Below are 20,393 nucleotides of genomic sequence, written 5' to 3' on the forward strand. Positions count from 1 at the left end.
TAGCTTTATGGAGGATTTGGTACTAGCACAACAAGTATGCTTTTGAAGGTAGTGCAACTAATGTTAATGCTATGGTGATAGATGTCAAGTCTCGAGCTGAGGAAATTCATAGAGTTTTTGACATCTTTGATATAAATAAGGGTAAGAGAGTGGAGAAGTATTTTGGTTGGTTGCCCCTGGTTTGGGTTGCGTATAAATTGAATACAGATGGAGCTTGTAAGGCATCTAGTTTAGCTTTGGTTGGAGGATTAAGTAGAGATGCTCAAGGGGGGTGGATAAAAGGTTTCAGCATCAATATTGGGATGTGTTCAATCACAAAAGCTGAGCTTTGGGGCATGTATCATGGACTCATTCTGGCTTGGAACAAGGGCATTCGGCTGTTGATTGTGGAGGCTGATAGTTAATGTGTTACACAGCTGATCCAAAGTCAAACTCTGTCCACTAATGCATCATCTTCTCTTGTCAATGGCATCCAAGAGCTCCTCTCTCGCAATTGGCAAGTTTTAGTGCATCACATTTATCAGGAGGCCAATTTTGCAGCAGATTTCCTTGCTAGTTTCGCACTCTCACGCCCTCTTGGGCTCCATGTTTTACCTACCCCTCCCCCGGTGTTGATGTTTACTTGCATAGTGATAGTTCAGGGGCTGCATTCCCTCTAGGGATGGCAATGGGGAGGGGAGGGGAGGGGAGGGGACCAATCTCCCCATACCCATCCCCGATATTTTGCATATGTCCCCGTCCCCTCCCCGTCCCCGTCATAATTGCTTGAGAGAATCCCCATCCCCTCCCCGAATAATAACAGGGGATCCCCAAGGGTCCCCGGTCCCCGAATAACTAATAGTCTAATACATTTTTTTATTTTCGATTTTAAATTAATCATATTAAAATAAACTCATACCGCTATTGTAAGCTCATAACCAACTTTGACAGCACATTAAGGCCTCCAATGTGCTTGGATGAAGTTTGTTATGGTATGAGCTCACAACTCTACCACTAGTGTTAAAAGCTGATTCAGAAGCAACTGTTGTAATTGGAATTGCCAAAATATCTCTAGCAATTCGAGCTAATGTAGGATACCTATTAGCATTTGTCTTCCACCAACTCAAAATATTAAAATCTTCCATCCGAGGTATAACTTTCTCATCCAAATATGAATCTAATTCATCTGCAACAACTGCACAATCTCCATTGTTTACATAATCATCAAAACCTGTCATCCATTTGGTTGCTTTCTTATAAGAATCCCCTGTAGATCTAGTAGAAGAGCTACTACTAGTATAATCAAAGTAATAAACAGTTGGTGAAAACTTCAATTAATATTCTTCAACTAATTCCTGGCAAAGGGTGACCACTTTCCCAACATACAACTATTTTGATATTTATTATTTTTAACAATATTTATAATTTTGTTATTTATTTATTAGTAATTTTAAAAATAAAAATAAAATTAAAAATTAAAATGGGGAAATGGGTAGGGGATGGGGATTCCACCTCATCCCCGTCCCCTCCCCGAATAAAAAGTTGGGTAAAAAATTTTCCCCGTCCCCTCCCCGAAAAAAAAAATGGGTATAAAATTATCCCCGTATCCTCCCCGAATGGGGAAAATCCCCGAGGGTACCCGTTCCCGTGGGGATTTTTGCCATCCCTAATTCCCTCGTTTTGTTAAGCTTTAGCTTTGCTAGGCTCGTTTTTCCTTTACCAAAAAAAAAATATATATTTAAAAAAAGGAATCTAAAAAAATTTTACACTTCATTCTTGGAAAACAAAAAATAACAAAATTAAAACAATACCAAAGTGCACCCCTGAATTTTTGGTCGCTTTCCCTTAAAACAATCATTCATAGTACAATGTTGTAATTTTATCAAATAAACTAAGCTCTAAAATAATAGTTATATTTTAAATATATTATTATTTTAACTATAGTAAATTGAATTGAATTATATTAGTTTGAATTTACAAATCAATCCACTAATGTTGAATTATGTGCAAATGAGATCTTGTGATTCCATGCCAACTTTTATGTAGGATGATTCGTTATATCTAAATTTGGAAATATTTTTGTCATTACGGCCTTGGTCGATTGATTTTCTAGTAAATTTCTTTAACTGTCCACCCGAGTCCTAATTTTAAGGGAAGTAGAGGGTTAAAAAAATAATTTAACTTTACCAACCATCCTACTTTCTAAAAAATAAATATTAAAAATTACAAATTTTTGAAAACCTTTTATCCTCGAATAATTATGTTTTCATATTAAAAAAAAAAAGCGTTACTCTCTAAACATCACTCAATTAGCTGTGAACACCCTTTACGTCCGCGATCACTTGAGTTCAAGGGAAAAAATAAATTAGGGAGTTCGATTTTTAGTCCAAAATCAAGTATTTCTTTTTAAAAAGAAAAAATGGTGAAATAAAACTCTCGAAAACATAAAGAAAAGGGAAGAAAATTGTTCACATCTCTTTCGGTGTATCTTGTTGTGATTGGCAGCTACCTTCCAAACTTTTTTAAAAAATAAAATATAATTAACATTTTTTAACAAAATAAAAAATCTGAAGTTTTAACAGCTACCATCGAAAATAGGGTCACACACAAAAAAATTAATAAACACAAAGAAAATCACATTGTTATTGTAGTTAAGAAAAAATCGGCTGTTTCATGGCTTTAGCTTCCGTTTCGGCCTCTCATCCAAATTTCAATCTTCCCATTACACGTTTGATAACACTGCTGACATCACCCACAAAAAAATTCACCTGCCCCCGTAATTTGTTAGTTCACAACGGTAACTCTTTGATTGATGATTTAGTTCCAATTTAACAAAGTCATTATAAGAGGAGAAGAAGAAGAAGCATACATAGTGTAACAAGAATCAAAGTAAGCAGTGTAAATGACATTGGTGAGAGAAAGAAGACATCAACAAGCACTAACGCTATCTCTGCCAGCAACAGCCGCTAATCATCAGTTCCGTCGTCGTCGTCATCATTTTCCGACAAGTAATCGTACCTCACCGGACGTTGAAAACATTTCAGACTTGAAGAAGCTTACTGTTCTTGGCCACGGCAATGGTGGGATTGTCTACAAAGTGAGACACCAAAAAAGTAACTCAATCTATGCGTTAAAAGTCCTTAATACGACATCCTCCACCATTATTCGCCATCAGGCGGCTCATGAAGCGGAAATTCTTAAAAGACTCGATTCGCAGTTCATTGTCAAATGCCATGCGGTATTTTACACCATTGAAGGGGAGATCTGCTTCGTAATGGAGCACATGGAGAGAGGATCCTTGTTTGATTCCCTACGAGTGCGGAAAAAATTGTCAGAAGATGTTATTTCTGGAGTGGCATATCGCGTGTTGAAGGGTTTACAGTATTTACATGGTATGCAGATTATTCATGGGGATATAAAGCCTTCAAATTTACTGATAAATGGAAAGGGGGAAGTGAAAATTGCAGATTTTGGGGTAAGTAGGATTGTGGAGGAAACGCGAAATAATAACAATCACAACAACAACAACAATAATAATATAGGTGAAGCAGCAATAGCATGCATGGGAACGTGTGCATATATGAGCCCCGAAAGGGTTGATTCTGAAAGATGGGGTGGGGATTATGGATTCGCAGGGGATGTTTGGTCGCTTGGAGTTGTGGTTTTGGAGTGTTTGGTTGGTCATTATCCTTTGATAGGTTTTGGGGAGAAGCCGGACTTGATGGCGTTGATATGTGCTATATGCTTTGGAGAGAGGCTGGAGATGCCAGAAACTGCATCCCCGGAGTTTCGTAGATTTGTGAGAAGTTGTTTGGAGAAGGATTGGAGGAAAAGAGGGACTGTAGAGGAGCTTCTTGCTTACCCTTTTGTCACCAAGAGGAGTTCCAGTTCTAACATTGAAGGGCTGATAATTTGATATGCTTTGCATGGCTCTGAACCCGATTTGGAGGTTCCATTTATTTTTTTTATTTTTTTTAAATCCCTCTTAAATATCATTCTTCTCATAAATTAAAATTTATCAGATAGTTACCTGGTTTTAAATTTTTACCAGACATACATTTTACAATTCCATTTACATTACATTAGACTTTGAATCCTGATAAAAATGATCACGGTATACACTACACCTCAGCTTTAGATATTTCTTGGCACACACAAAGCATGACCACTTGGCTCATATGGACAAACTATAAATCTCATTAAAGTTTTGTTTTAACTTTTTAAGTTGAAAACAAGCTTAAAATTTACCCAATTAGAAACCACGTAGTCAGACTGTAACAGCAAAATTTTAGGTGGCTGTACCTTGTAGTAATAGTCATTTCGCATCGTGAATCTCTGAACTGGCCAACGCTTAAAAATCTATTAACAGAACAGTTATTTGCATTTTAGAGCAGCTTTAGCCATGCACACCAGAGCAGAAAGTCAATATTATGACAACAAATTCATAAGTTTAAGAAACGAGCATCTAGATTAGTCTGTTTTTACTAGAACAATCACCATTTTACTAGAACCATTAACATTTTACGAAATCAAGATAACCATTGAATAAGCACTGATGCCAAGTCGAACAGCCGTCTTACAGAAGAAATGGATATATATATATATATATATGACTCATGAGCAAACAAATTTTGTTGGGGCCAAGTTTCGATTGTTAGATGGCTCCAGCTGCTTGTTTAGAAAAGCGCCTGAAATGGAATCCATTTCAGCAAGCAACCATGTGATTTAATATAACAACAGAAGGATCAGAAGCTAAAGTTGCAGCAGTAAACTATGGGAATTTTAAAAAGTTGGAAGAGTAATTAACAACAAATCAAGCTTCAGATGCCATAAATCATGTATCACATTTATATACATGTTGCAAACGAGTGAATAAATAAAAGTAATCAGTAGGTGAAATTTATTAATTTAAATAATGGACCTGAAACGGACAAAACTCGAGGCCACCCAAAGGAATGAACATAATAAACTCACCCACGTGGAATATGCTGACGAAGATGAAATTTAAGGATTAACTTACAAGGAAGACTAGTGCCGGTAATTCTGCCAGGGCATGATAATTTGGGAAAAGATTTTTTATTTAAAAGTAAGAGTGATATAATACGTAGTTTTACATAGAGTATAATCAAAATACTGATTTACTCCTAAAAAAACCTTTAACAATGCTCACACGAGAGAAGAAAGTTACTAGGGGATTCCTTATTTTACATGTTATAGAATAATCTATGAAGAATTCCCTCTGCTCTAAACTTTACAACTATAAATATTGAGCTTCAAATATCTATAATCATGAGAACCATTAAGAGAATACCATTAAAGTTTCAAGTGATCCTTTACACATTCATGGAGGCTCATGGAGGCCCAATTACAAGAGCTAGAGTAAAAAAGATGCAAGCTGTTTTAAATTGATTAATTAAGAAAATATGAACTGAAAATGCAATTCAAGATGTAATGAATTGGGCTTGGAGATAAGATAAGGCACTGTGGGTATTATTTAAGTTATTGGGCAACCAAATACATAATTTGGATCAAATGTAGAAAGGGTAAATTCGGAATAAAACTAGTATTGATTGAGCCAGTAGTAATGTGCAAGCTATATACCGTTGGAAAGATAATTAATTTAACTTTCCAATCCAATTTACAGAGTTGGATTTGGAGTTCTCTAGAATGAGTTATGACCAATTTATTATAGCTTGTTCAGGCTTGGGAATTCCAACCACTCTTTTATTTATTCAACTTTATTTATTTGTTTTGTTTCAAGTTTGTCAATGTGTTATGCAAGTCTACCATCAATGATGGTGGGCTAGCATTAAATTTGTCAATAACTAGCATTAATTATGGTAGGTTAGTATTAAGTTTGTCAATGACTAGCATTAATAATGGTAGGCTAACATTAAGTTTGTCAATGACTAGCATTAATAATGGTGGGTTGGTGAAAACTTTTGAAGTATCATTTGACAAACCTATGCTTGGAGGGTTGTTCCAATGTTTCCATTGGTATTTTTAGGATCTTGGGTTTCTATTAGCTTATTTAAACTCAGCAATCTTGCTATGTAAGACAATTAGAGACAAATGTTATTTTGAATTTGAAAGATCATTCTTTCTTTTGTTGTTTTGAGAATTAGTGAACTTATCAAGAATTTGCATTCTTATGGCATTCCAAAATAAACTTATCACGCACCTTCTTATCTAAATCTTGAGTGTGGCATCAATATCCTTCTCTATACCTCTGGTTCATGTTTTCTTAAACATTGGGTCAAGGTTTTTGTTTCGCTTAAATCTGTTTAGAACTTTCTTGGGAAGTTGAAACTTCAAATTAAGTGAGGGTTTCAAAGTTTCATTGTGGGATTCATATCATATAATGACTTGTCTAAACCACACTACCTCTCTCTGATTTTTTGCGAAATATATTCTTGAACATCTCTATGATTTTAGTTGTTTCTATAGGCCTAAGTCCATTAAACAACAGTCTGAACTACAATAATCATGCAACTTTGTGAAAGATGATGCATTTCTAGGAAGCACTTCTCTAACCATTATGCATCGCAACGTGTAATAATCAGCATATTCAACATAAAAAAAGGTTACGCCTAACATTCATTCGATTATAACTTCTACCTGAAAAGAAGAAGCAATTATTAATTAAGGCATCAATGTTCGAAATTGCACATTAGTTCTTATATAATGGAGAAGTAATCGTAAAATAGGGCAAACTTTAACATGAAATGGACTTTAAAAATAGTTCGAAGTATTGCACTAAACATAGAAGAGGCAATATGTCGAACATGTGGTAGGCAAAAATAGTAAAAAATTCCCTAGCATGGATCAAAGAATGCATAATGGAAAAATATAAATTAAAAAGGAAACTATTGAGGTTCTAGGACTAATATTAGAGAATTCATATTATTATCGGATAAGATATAATATGGTGATAATGATACTACATTTTAACTTATCTATTTACTACTAAGTAGTAATGCCACATTTATAAGTTTAATTTTTTAATTAAATATTTTTTTTACAAATCTATGGATTTTTGCAGACTTATAGATGTAATTCCATGTCTAATCCACTGATTACAGACTTTTAAATTTTCAATCTAATCCAATCCATCATAGGTTGAATGAAATTACAAAACAATAAAAATAAATAATGTGAGCAAGAGCTATTTAATCTAATGAAATAAATTATTTTGCATCAGTTTGTAGAAAACAAGTTTGTATAAGAGTTTATATGATATGATTTTTTTTTTTTTACTTCCAAATCCATCATATATTTGGTCTTCTTAATTGAAAAAACAAAACAAAACAAAAAAACCTAGAAAAATGACATAAAACTTATAAACTGACATTAAGTGTAAAATGAAACAAAATATTTGTAAACCATACATAGGACTAGTAAATTAAAGAAAAATGGGTAAATTAATTGTTGGCCTAAAAGTTGTACGAATTTTGATTTCACTATCTCGCTAGCTCTTGAAGGATAAAAATCATTCATGTAAGAACAAGTTCAAGATACTCAAATGGACAAAGGCACAAAGCTGATCAAATCAAGAACAAGTCTCAAGGGTACTAGCTTAGGTAATTTCTCTTGTTACATTTCTTGTAAATTAGTATGATTAAATGTTTGCATGATTAAGTATTTAAAAGCTCAAATTATTTTTCATGACATTTTAAATAAATCATTATTTTCATAATATGAAGGTTCTATACTTAAAAGGAAAAATGATTTTATGAAATTGGTTTGTTTTAAGTTTATAGACTAAATTGAAAATGTTACAAGAATTTGAAATCAACAACTATTGTTTGCAATTCTGAATCGAATTTATTCAAAAGTTTTATATAGTTTTGGGCTAAACTATAATTTTAGGAAATTAGTGGCTAATCAATTCACTGTAGTAGCTAATGATAATTTTCGGAGAGTTTATGGAATTCAAACGGCTAGCTAATTATTTTAAGCGGCGATCCGATTATGAAAAAGTTTCAAATTTTTTTAAAACAATAACTTGGCACGTCAGCCAAACAATGATTCATTTTAAAATTAGTGGCGACCTGATAACGCCCATAAAGTGAATAGTTGTCTTATTAAAACTATAAAAAGTTAAATCAAACTCATTTCTAAGAGCCACCAAAAAAAAAAAAAAAAACTCATTTCCAAGAGAGTTCTTCAATCTTTATCAAGCTTAAAGTTGTTCATACAGATCATCTTGAGCTTTCATTTTCTTATTCATATATATTGATTCATTATTGAGCTATCATTTGCTTATGTACTCTTGTGAGGAGAGTGATCTTTGTAATCTTTATTTCATCATAAAAAAGAAGTGATTGTAAGTGTGGGAACACTTAGGACAAGAGGCATGGGATCATCTTGAATTGTAAAGATTTATTGACACCTTGGAAGTCAATTGTAAGCATCTTGAAGCCTTGGATTGTAAGGTTTGGTTAGAGAAATCTTCAAGCGCGGTTTGCTTGGATGCGTGGATGTAGTTGGGTTACCGAACCACGTAAGATTATCGTGTTCGTTTTCTCTACCCTTTAACTCTTTAAATTTACTTCTTGTTGAAATTATTATTATTATTATTGGTTGTTATTTGAAGAATTTTTTAGAAAGCCATTTCACCCCCCTCCCTCTTGGGTCGCCTAGTTAAAATTTCAATTGGTATCAGAGCAAGGTACTCTTATTAGAACTTAAGCGTCTAGAATAAAAGATCCTTAGCAACTAAAAGTAGCTCAACCTTCATGGAAGGTCAATCCACTACTAGACCTCTATTTTTTTTATGGTAATGACTATCCTTATTGTAAGACTAAGATGAGCATTTATTTGCAAGCCTTAGACTATGAAATATGAGAAATAGTTCGTAATGGTCCTTTCATTCGGAAGAACAATAAAAATGGAGAAGAAATTACAAAACCTTCAAGTGAGTGGAAGGCATCAGATAAGAGAAAGATGTCTCTAAATTCCAAAGCCATGAATGCTCTATGTCTTTCAAGAGAGGGAAAGGATTCTTTGTATGATTGGCTAGAGGATGAAAACATCAAGCATGACTTGATTTTTGGTTGTGTAGGAGCAGGCTTAGATAAGGACTCTTTTTCTATTTGCCTGAGTGCTTTTTTGTAGATTGGTAAAGGTTGATCTGGCTTTGGAGCATCCGGTGGTCCTGGAGAATAGGGCCGACATGAAGTTTTAGGAATATGAGACTTTTTCTTTTTCTTTCTCCTTCTCCTCATGAGTTCAAGGTCTTCGTCGTCATCTGTATCATCCAGGCAAGGACAATCTGGATTACACATATGGGCTTCTAGAACATCCCATAGGAAATGACCATTGACTTTGTCAGGATATACTGGATACCCTTATGAGGAAAATCCATAGATTGGAAGATTTGTTTCTTGTCCAATAAAAACTTCTGTAATCATAGTAGTATAGGAGAGCCATGGAGGATCTGGACTTGGCTTGTCTGGAGTCTGAAAAGACAGCTTGACTTGTCCGTCTGTTCTTCTCTTGAAGACAACTTTAGAAGTTTGGACAGGTTCTGAATTATGATGGAATTGCTCATAGTTGGTAAGCCATTCCAAAGGCATGAGTTTGAGCAACTCTTGCTTTTGAATTTGTTTGGGAATTTAGATTATGGCTGGAATTGTATCTGTGTCTGCAAGAATCATCAGTGCATCACTGGTTGTTTGTGCAGTTGGGAGATCTAGTGCATGATTTTGCAATCGATACACTATTTGGTGATGGAGTGTGGCTATTTTAGAAGTGGATGTTTGTTCTGCTCCTTGGAGTTGGATTTGGACTTTCAGTGTTGTTGGAAGGTTGGGATCTTCTAAAGACATGTTGAAATTTGGGTAGAAGGTCAACAAGACACTTCCAGCATGGAGAGTGGTTAGAATCGTTCCAATAACTACATGTTGATACTGTTTAAACCTTGTGTCAAGGAGAGCAATTTTGGCTGTGATAGGTAAGCCTTTTCTGCCATGTAAAGTGAGGATAAGCCTAACACCACCCAGATGGAGGTGTGTATACCCTTCTCGTTTCCAGTTGGTTATGAGATCTGTTGGTATGTCCATACTGACATACTGTTCACTTTGAGAGGCTTGGAGAGCACACTGATCAAGTCATGAAGACTGGATGTACTCTTTGGAAAGAGGTATTTTTGTGGAAATTAGGGTTCTAATGCTTCTAGTGAAAGAAGTTTTTTGTTTGTAAAGATGATATGGACTCATAACAGGGAACTGGGATTCATTAATTTGAGCAGATTTAGGAATATACGAGTATTCAACAAGATTTTCTATTTTTGAGGCTATATGTTTTTTATAAGAACGAGGTAAAGAAAGAGTAGAAGAGAGAGAAATAGGAGAGGATTTTGGTGGAGCTATTTCTGATGAAGAAGAGGAAGAGTTCGAGCAAAGAAATTCAAATAAGCACTTAATGGATTGATTCAAGCAACTTAGGCTCAATCAAATTCGTGGAGGCCTGTTGAAGGAATCACACATGATAAATGCGTGATCTAGGCTCTTGAAATTTCTAAAATAATCACTTCCATGAAATAAGAAGTTGGCTTGCATATTATGGTAGGAAAATATACTATTTTCCTTTTTTAGATACTTTCTCATCTCTTGAGGAGGCTATTGGGGAAACAAATCATTTAGATCTTTTTTAATTACCTAGTTTCCATTTTAATTGAAGTAAGGCATTTAAGCTGATTAAGATTCTGATTTGATTTAAATTTTTTTCCTATTTGTTTAGATTTAGATTCAAATTTGATTTTGGTTTAAGATTTATTTCTAAAAAGAATTCTTTTAACCAACCTTATATAATGTACTCACATCCAATAACAAAAGATAGATTAGTTTTGATGCAATTGGTGAGAGAGTTTATTCTATTTGGTTCTTAAGCAAATTTTTGAACTTATTGGATTTTTGTGGCGTTCAAACTCTTGACTTATCAATAAGATCATCCATAACTAATTGTGGCATCTTCACATACCAAGGTTCGTACTTTTATTAAACATTGGGTCGTGGTTCCATTCAATACTTGGTTTAGATTCGATCTTGGGGACTAAATTGATTAAGGTCGTGTCAGTTCTTGACGGGGTTCGTATCAGTCCACACACATCGTTCAAGAACTGCACAGGGACTAAGACTTTCACGAATAGATCTCTTTTCTATTAACTCCTCCACTTGGCGTCTTAATTCTTCATTGGTAATATAGTAAGACTCATATCATAATAAGGTTGATTTGGTAATATAGTAACTAGTACCAAATCAATTTGGTATTGTATATCCCTAAGAGGTGGTAAATTGTGGCAGCTCATTAAGGTACAAATCTTAAAATTCCTCCAATATAGGTGTCATAGCTTCAAGTATTTTTGAATCACTGTGGTTTTCCTTAACCAATAAAATATAGACATTCTTTATCTTTGTTACAACATCTATAAACTGCTTCTTACCTAACAAATAATTATCCAAGTCTTGTTTGAAAGTGAGCTCCTTGTTAGGTAAGAGAATGATCTTAGTGTTGTTAAACATAAAGCTGTAGGTATTTCTTTTCCCATCATGCACTACGTTTCAATCATACTGCCAAAGTCTGCATAGTAATAGATGACAAGCATCTATAGCCACAACATTACACCGAATTTGGTATTTATAGATTGATCCAGGAAACTAAGCAATGTTTCAATACTGTCACTTGATTTCCTTGCTTTAGCCATGTGAGCTTGTATGGAGTTTGATGAGCTTCTACTTTTAAATTTATTTAGTTATAGCTTCCTCTGAAATAACATTCTAATAACTACCTGAGTCTATAACCATACGATATACTTTTCCCCCAATTGTGCAAGTAGTCTAAAAAATATTTTGTTGTAACTACTTGTCTTTGTCTTGTCCTTTAAGAGTGAATAGTGCTTGATTTACGATCAACATTGGTCCACAATCACCATGTTCTTCAACGGATTGTGCACTACCACTACTATCAAAAGTTAGCTCTTCAGCGAACTCTTTAGTTTCTTCCTCCTGGTAGTCTTCACTTTCCTCAGTGCCCACGAATTAGCCTTTGTTGTACTTTCCACCCCTCTTACACTTTGTCATTCGTGCAGCTAACATATCAATCTTGGATGCCGTGCTAACCATAACTTCATCTCTAGGAACATCATCCTAGTCATAAGTTGCTGCATGAGGGGCATGCCCACGGGTTTCTTAAAGTCATTTTTCCCAATTTAGTTTAAAAAAAAGGTCTGGGGTCTAAACTAAAAATTAAGTAAAATTCTAAGCAAAAGAGTAATTAAGGAAAAGTTTAGGTTTCCGGTCATGACGGTCAGAAATCAAGCAAGGATGAGTGGATCTAAAAGATTGCAGGTCGGTGACTATGATGGTGGTGATATTTTATCAAAAAAATGATGCGAATCCCACAATGAAACTTTGAAACCCACACTTAATTTGTAGTTTCAACTTCCCAAGAAAGTTCTAAACAGATTTATGACAAACAAAACCTTGACTCAATGCTTAAGAAAACATGAACCAAAGGTATAGAGAATGACATTGATGCCACACTCAAGAAATAGATGAGAAGGTGAGTGATAAGTCTAAATTTAGAACGCCATAAGAATGCAAATTCTTGATAAGTTCCATAGTTCTCAAAAGAACCAAAGAAAGAATAATCTTTCAAATTCAAATAACATTAATCTCTAATATTATTACATAGCAAGGTTGCTGAATTTAAATAGGCTAAAAGAAACCCAAGATCCTAAAAATACAAATGGAAACATTGGAACAACCCTCCAAGTAGGTTTGTCAAAGGATATTTCAAAAGTCTTCACCAACCCACCATAATTAATGCTATCTTTGACAAACTTAATGCTAGCCTACTATAATTAATGCTATCATTGACAAACTTAATGTTAGCCCACCATCATTGATGGTAGACTTACCTTACACATTGACAAACTTGAAACAAAACAAACAAATGAAGTTGAAAAACAAATGAGTCATTGAAAATCCCAAGTCTAAACAAGCTGTAATGAAATGGTCATAACTCCTTCTAGAGAACTCCAAATCTAGTTCTGTAAAATTTATTGGAAAGCTAACTTAATTATCTTTCCAACGGTATATAGCTTGCACATTACTTCAAGCTCAATCAATACAGTTTTTATTTCGAATTTGACCTTTCTGCATTTGATACAAATTGTGTATTTGGCTGCCCAATAACTTGAATAATGCCCACAATGCCTTGTCTTCTCTTCAAGCCCAATTCATGATGTCTTGCATCTTGAATTGCATTTTCAATCCATATTTTCTCAATTAATCCATTTAAAGCAGCTTGCATCTTTTCGGCTCTTACTCTTGTAATTGGGCCTCCATGAATGTGCAAAGGATCACTTGAAGTTTTAATGGTATTCCCTTGATGGTTCTCATAAAAAAATGTGGTGATTTGGCTAGAAATTAGAGATAAAGGCAGTGGTTTTGTGTTGGCTTTGATTCCAACAATCAACTCATCGATCGATGGTGAGGAATGGTAAGAGAGGTTGTGCTTGTAGAGAGGAGTGGATTGATGGTGGTGGCTTTCACAGTTGTTTTAGCTATTTACCGACGTTCTTTAGCCGATCAGCGATGGCATTTGCATTGGGTTTGATGGCTGATTATTTCTTGTTCGAATGGGGGTGGTTACGGTCGAATCAGTGACAGAAAATTAATGCCAGCCTTGGACAATGGCCGACACAGGTTGACATTTTTGTTTCAAGTTTTTTTCCTAGGCTAAAAGGGAAAAAGTGCAAGCATAGATGGATGAGGAAAGCTAAGATTAAGGCTTTGGGATCTGATACCAAACTAATGTAGTGGAAGTTTACTTTTTAAAATATTTCGTTGATTTTAAAGAATACCGGAATAAAAGAACAAACTAAATTCACGTTGATTCAAAAGAATACCGTGAATTTTGGGGTTAAGACTCATTGATTCTGCAGAACACCGAGAATTAACTAAACGTTAAAAAAATGACATAGAGACTTGAAAACTAAAAATATTGTTGAACTCAAATATGCCTATAAAGGCTACAAGAGAGAGTTATTTATATTAGTAGTAATTATCCTAAACTATGAAGTAAAAGGAAAATAAAGTTCTAAACTAGAACTGAAAATAAAGTCCTAAACTTTAGATAATAAGGAAACTAATCCTACTATAGTATGGATTCCTAATCTGCACCAGAAATCTTTGAAAGCCACCAACCACAATAGAATATAATGGCGTTGAAATCTCGAATTCTTAGTGATAAATTTAAAACTTCCTTATAAGCTTGACAACATCATTGAAACTTTTGAAACCTGCAAACTTAAACTTGGAAAACTTTAAATTTTTTCTTTAGGATGACTTATATTCATTCTCAAAGCAACACACAATCTCCAATTCTCTAGCGTGATAGCAATGACTAAATGAGGCTTCGAAAGTAATAGCTTACGTTGGCAACGAGGTGGCTAAATCACAATCATAAGCTTATTAAAAATATTGAATCACGATTGCTGGCAGTGGATGGTGCGTGAGACAGTGAGATACCATGAGAGTGAGATAGTAATCGGAGATGAAGAGAGTCATAGTGAGCATGAGAGATAGGGGCTGCTGTTATGTTGTGCTTAGTAATTAGGGATTTAGATTTTAGGATTTATCAATTTAGTTTTAGCTAGTTTTTCTTTATCTTTTAAACTAAAATTGTATGAAATGGTCGGCTGGTGCATTCCATTAGGTTTTGCAACCAAACTGAATACAACCTATTTGGTTCACAAAAATATAAACCATTTTTTTCTGTTAAATCGAATTGAAATTTTTTTATCCGGTTTGGTTCTGTTCTACCAAAATGGAATTTGAATGTATATATCTAAATGGCATATTTGTTTCTTTTTTTTCCTAATATCTGCATATAAGTGTGAAGTTGTTTGGTTTTTAAAAAGAAAACATCTGAAATATGATTCTTTGATATATTTAATCCCATAAATATTAAAAATACTTATATTATTTGTTAAATACATGACAAGTTACAAATAAATTATTTGATTAGTATAATGTTAAAAGGATGATAATGTGTACCTCAACAAAGCATGAAAAATAAAAATATATATATATATATCCAACACATAATTTTTAACATTAACATATAATGAGGATATTGAGTCTCTCTTTAATGAGCAAGATGACTATGATGATTTCACTGCTTTTGCATTAGATGATTCAAGTGAGTCTTCAAACTCTGATCATATAACTACCATACACACAGTCCAACAACTCTCTGTTTCCCAACAGGCACCTTCAGTCAAGCTTCACCTGCTGCCTTCCAAATTTGATAAACCAATCTCTCTTATTGGTTTCATTGATACAGGTGCTCAAAGAAGCATGTTAAATCCTTCCACACTTCCTTCCCATTGCTGGAAAAACCATACTGAATATTTCAAAGCTACAAATTGTCAGTTATTCCAAACCAATCTTATTACCAAAAGCCAGTTGGAATTCAGTTATTTCCCAACTATGTCCTTTGGGTAAACATTGTCGGTTCGAATTTACGTGAAAAAGATCTTCTCATAGGATTTGATATTCTTCATCTTATCAAAAAACTTCAAATAATTGCATCTGGAATCTGATTTAAGCAAATGTTCCAACCATATACAGATGTTTTACGTCTGTTTGCTTTGTCTGATACACCTCCTCCCTACACTTCCATCAAAAACCAACTTCTCCCCTTTAATCTATTCTACCATTCTAGCCCGTTATGGAAAAACCAAAATTCTTCATTAAGCTTCCATTTAAGCTTAATGAAGATATCAACCCCACAAAGGCAATTCATCTGGGAATGACACCCTCTGATCTCAACTTAGCACAGGCAGAATGTTCTCAACTCTTAGCCCAAGATCTCATTGAACCAGCCCATTCTGCTTGGGCTTGTCAAGCTTTTTGTGTTGAGAAAAGGTCAGAACTTCTTCGAGGAAAAAAGAGGTTAGTAATTGATTATCAACCTTTGAACCGTTTCCTCAAAGATGATAAATTCCCATTACCCAAGATCAGAACCCTTTTTGTTCATATTCGTAATGCAAAAATATTTTCCAAATTCGATCTCAGAGCCGAATTTTGGCAACTTGGGATCCATCCATCTTATCATCACAAAACAACATTTTGTATCCCAAATGCTCACTACCAATGGACCGTAATGCCTTTCGGTTTAAAGGTAGCACCCTCTTTGTTCCAAAAGATAATGATCGAGATATTTGAACCCATTCTACAACATGATCTATATTGATGACATTTTACTATTCTCAAAAGATCGTGATTCACATCAAAAACTGCTTTGTGAATTCCTGTCCCTAGTAGATAAGCATGGCATTATGCTTTCTACCAAAAAAAGCACCATTGGCCAGCCCTTAGTTGAATTTCTCGGGAATGATTCTCAAAGACGGAAACTTCCAGCCTGAACCACACATTGCCCAAGAACTCCTCCATTTCCCAGATCAAGATTTGTCTCGCAAACAAATTCAATAATTCCTTGGAATTGTGAATTATCTTAGAGACTTCATTCCACATGTTGCTAGACACACAAGCCATTTGTCAATAATGCTTAAAAAATCATCCCCCCTTTGGGGTTCCCATCCAGACTAAAGCAATCCAAGAACTCAAGCAACTCTGCCAACAACCAGTTCCTTTAAAGATACCCACAGATGGCCAAAGAATTCTCCAGACAGACGCAAGTGATAATTACTGGGGAGCAATCCTTTTTGGAAAGATTAGATAACAAAGAATACTACAGTGCCCACGCCAGTGGTCAGTTCAAAGAATTGGTCGTCACAATCAGATCCTTCCCAAATGACACCAACTCAACCACAAGAAACAGCACCGTCTACTTCAACACCCTCCAAAACTGACATTGACTATGAGAGCATGTATGCCAACCTCCATTGGTCAAAGGAGCCTTTTGTAGAAATTGATAGCGATGTTGACAATTTGTCGCCATCACACAGCTTTTGATGCAGCAATCCATGTGACTCTCGTGTGTCCCTTATCCTGTAAATATCAGCTTTAGATGCTTTGCTTTGTCTTATGTAAAAGTCTAAAAAGGTGTGCTTTACTTTCTAAAAGCGTGTGCCGTTTGTCGTTTATAATCATTCAAGGGGTCCTGTCCTGATGATTTTCTATATAAGGCACCTTATGTTTCAGTTGTAATAAGAAGAGCTTATGAAATAAAAATTTCCCTGTAAGATATTCTATCATGACCTTCTAAGTTTTCTTCCAAGTTTTCTCTGTTAAGTTAGAAGAACTATAGACTTCCATAACCGTTCATCTCTATCTATAACAAGTATGCTCTGCACTTGTCTCTCTGTAGGATCTTGTTCATCAGAAAGTTCTCTTTTAAGCCCAGTCTCTGACAGTTTAACACAATTCACTCTTTTCCCTAGTGCCATGGTGACATTCATTTCTGAGTGGTAAGTGTGTGACAATCATCCTTACTGGTCACCTAGCCGGATTTGTTTGTAAGTATATTATTGAGTGTTAGAAAATGCATATTTATAAAGGAGAAAACTGTCATTTTACATTTTAAGTTTTACTAACAACCCTTACTTTTATGTATTTAACCTTCTTGTGATTTAATTACATGTGTTTTATTTTAATTAAGTATTTTATGTATTTTAGGGGCATTATAGTCATTTCACAATAAAGGAGAGATCAGACGGTAAAACGGACATCACTTTTAAACTCAGGACGATCGAAAACCTTAGGAGGAGCATAAAAGGAAAAATGGCACTATTCACATGTACGATACTATTCACGTGTACGGTACTGTCTACATTACTGTTCACATAGACGGATCGATGATGTGGCATTGACCAATGATGTGGCATTGACTGATGAGGTGTCACGATCCTGTTGGACTAAAATTCTTATGTACTGTTGATGGTGACGTGGCAGCATATTAGTGGACGAAAAATCTCGCGTACGGTACATGCATCACACTGGATTATTTTCAACCAAACTGCGTTACTGTTCATCCGAGTCAAACCGCGTTACTGTTCATCCGAGTCAAACCGTGTTACTATTCATCCGCGTGGTCAAACCGCATACTGTTGATTGATGACGTGGCGCAATCCTGAGTGTCCAAACTGTTTTTAATCCGATGGCCATGATTTACTCCATGTATCTATAAAAAGGTGGCCTCCCCCCCCTAATTTGATATCTCTGAATCCATTTTTGGACTCTGTTTTCTGTAATTCCCTCTCCATCTTGTATTTTCTTCGTATTTTAATAAATTCCCATTTTGCCCCTAGTTCAATTATGAGTGGCTAATTTTCTTTCAAGCTTAGGTTGAAGGTGAAGTCTCAACATGTGTCATGGGCTTAATTTGGTAAATTTATTTTCTCTTCCCCTCTAGTTTTTGTGGATGTTTTGACTTCTCGTCGACAAATAATACTAATCTTGTCTAGTACCGCCTTGGTTTCACCGGCCCTCTAGTACAAGGTTATTATTATTTGGCACGATAAGCCCTTAGCACCATATTGATTAGAGCGTGGTTCATGAGGTGTGGATTCCCCCCTCATGATTTAATTGGCATTAATACGGATTATTTAGCCCATGATGCATGTTGATACGGATCCAGATACCCAAGTATGTCAATTTAATAGATTTTCTCTACAATTTATTCTCTCCATTGCAATTCCAATTTTAGAATTTATTCTCGCCATTTTAATTTAAGTTTTAGCATATTCCAAATCACTTCCACCATAAATCCAACCACTCATTTACAAAATTAATTCTATTCATAATTAAAATCCACCTCCTCGTGGGATCGACACTCGTCACCATTGATCTATACTACAATAGATTCGTGCGCTTGCGAGTACATTAAAATTTGCATAACAAGTTTTTGGCGCCGTTGCCGGGGAGGTAAGTAATTTTAATTCATAGAATTAATTTGTTTTGAATAATTTCTTTTATTTGTTTTCTTGTATTTTTTTAATTAAAAAAAAGAAAAAAAAAGTGAATCTACATTTAAAGGATAGTATTTCTTTTCTTTTTCTCTTCTTTAAAATTCTGTGATTTAATTTTCAATTTATTTTTCTTTGTAATTTTTTATTTATTTTATTAATTTAATTTTTAGTTAATTTATTTCACGTATTTATTTTTGTGTATTTTTATAGAAAGGTTGTAATAGCGCAATAAGGTTAGTATCGTAATTTTTCCCTCTTCTTTATTTTTATTTGTTTTGTTCCCATCTTTATTTTTATTTTATTTGTTTTGCATGCATGGTCGTAGGTCATTATTACCTAATCTTGAACCTATAGACCTTGAATTAGAAAAAACACTTCGCACACACAGGCACATTAAAAATAAATTTGGAATGGATTTACAAGCACCACAGGAGAGGCCATTTAAGGATTATTTCAGTCCTTTAGCCAATTTGAGCACATCATGCATAAGATACCCAAATGTAGCTGCTAGGAGTTTTGAATTAAAACCTAGTGTGCTAAATTGTCTCCCAACATTCTATGGCCTAGAAAATGAGGACCCATATAATCATCTGAATGATTTTCATACTATTTGTCAAACATTTAAATATGAGAATTTTTCAGACGATGATGTTAAACTCAGATTATTCCCATTTTCTTTAAAAGATAGAGCTCGTTCATGGCTTAATACATTGCCTGCTAATAGTATTGCATCATGGGAACAAATGGTAACAAAATTTTTGAATAAATATTTTCCAGTGCATAAAACCAATGCTATTCGCAGGGAAATCTCGGAGTTTACCCAGAGAGAGGACGAGCAATTTTTTGAAACATGAGAGAGATTCAATGGGCTACTCTTGAAGTGTCCACATCATGGGTACGAGAAATGGCACCAATGCCAATACTTTCTGGAGGGATTATTGCCGAATGTGCAAGAATAGCTAATGGCAACAAGTGGAGGAGAGCTAATGTCAAAAAGTGCATCAGAAATTTGGGAATTCTTCCAGCGACAAGCGGATAATTCCCAACAACGGAGTCGATCAATCAAGAATACTAGAAGAATTAAGGGAGTAAATGAGGTTCAAATTGGCGAGTCAACTTTGGGAATTAAAGAAGTCAAGGAGATGGTTGAAGGTCTTGCTCGACAAATAGCATCGTTATCGACTGCTAAATCAACAGAACCACATGACCATGACTCATACTCAGATCAAGCCAATGCCATAGGTGTAATGAGAAAGCCATCAAATTACAACCCATACTTCAACACATATAATCCTGGATGGAGAGACCACCCCAATTTTTCATGGTCTCAAGGATTCCAACAGAATGGACCAGCAGCTCCAGCTCCACCAATGCAACCAATTCCTCAAAATCCTCAAGCCTCTCAGCCCCCATTCAGACCATACAATTAGAACCAGAACTACACTCAGCCTAGACCATGGGAGGATTCATT

At 34.9% G+C, this 20,393-nt stretch overlaps 1 protein-coding gene and 1 non-coding gene across 2 annotated transcripts; one reads left to right on the forward strand and one right to left on the reverse strand.

The window, feature by feature from the left end:
- The first annotated feature begins 2,881 nt into the window (after positions 1–2,881).
- On the forward strand, positions 2,882–3,895 carry LOC18051296 (mitogen-activated protein kinase kinase 10). Its single transcript, XM_006445645.1, has one exon. It carries the CDS (start codon positions 2,882–2,884, stop codon positions 3,893–3,895), a length of 1,014 nt encoding a protein of 337 aa, XP_006445708.1.
- Positions 3,896–19,716: 15,821 nt separating this feature from the next.
- LOC112101325 lies at positions 19,717–19,820 on the reverse strand. Its single transcript, XR_002907451.1, has one exon. It is a non-coding gene; the product is annotated as a small nucleolar RNA R71 (small nucleolar RNA).
- Between the last annotated feature and the right edge of the window lie 573 nt (positions 19,821–20,393).

This window comes from Citrus clementina, unplaced genomic scaffold (assembly GCF_000493195.1).
Source record: "Citrus clementina cultivar Clemenules unplaced genomic scaffold, Citrus_clementina_v1.0 scaffold_2, whole genome shotgun sequence".
Classification (NCBI taxonomy): domain Eukaryota; kingdom Viridiplantae; phylum Streptophyta; class Magnoliopsida; order Sapindales; family Rutaceae; genus Citrus; species Citrus x clementina.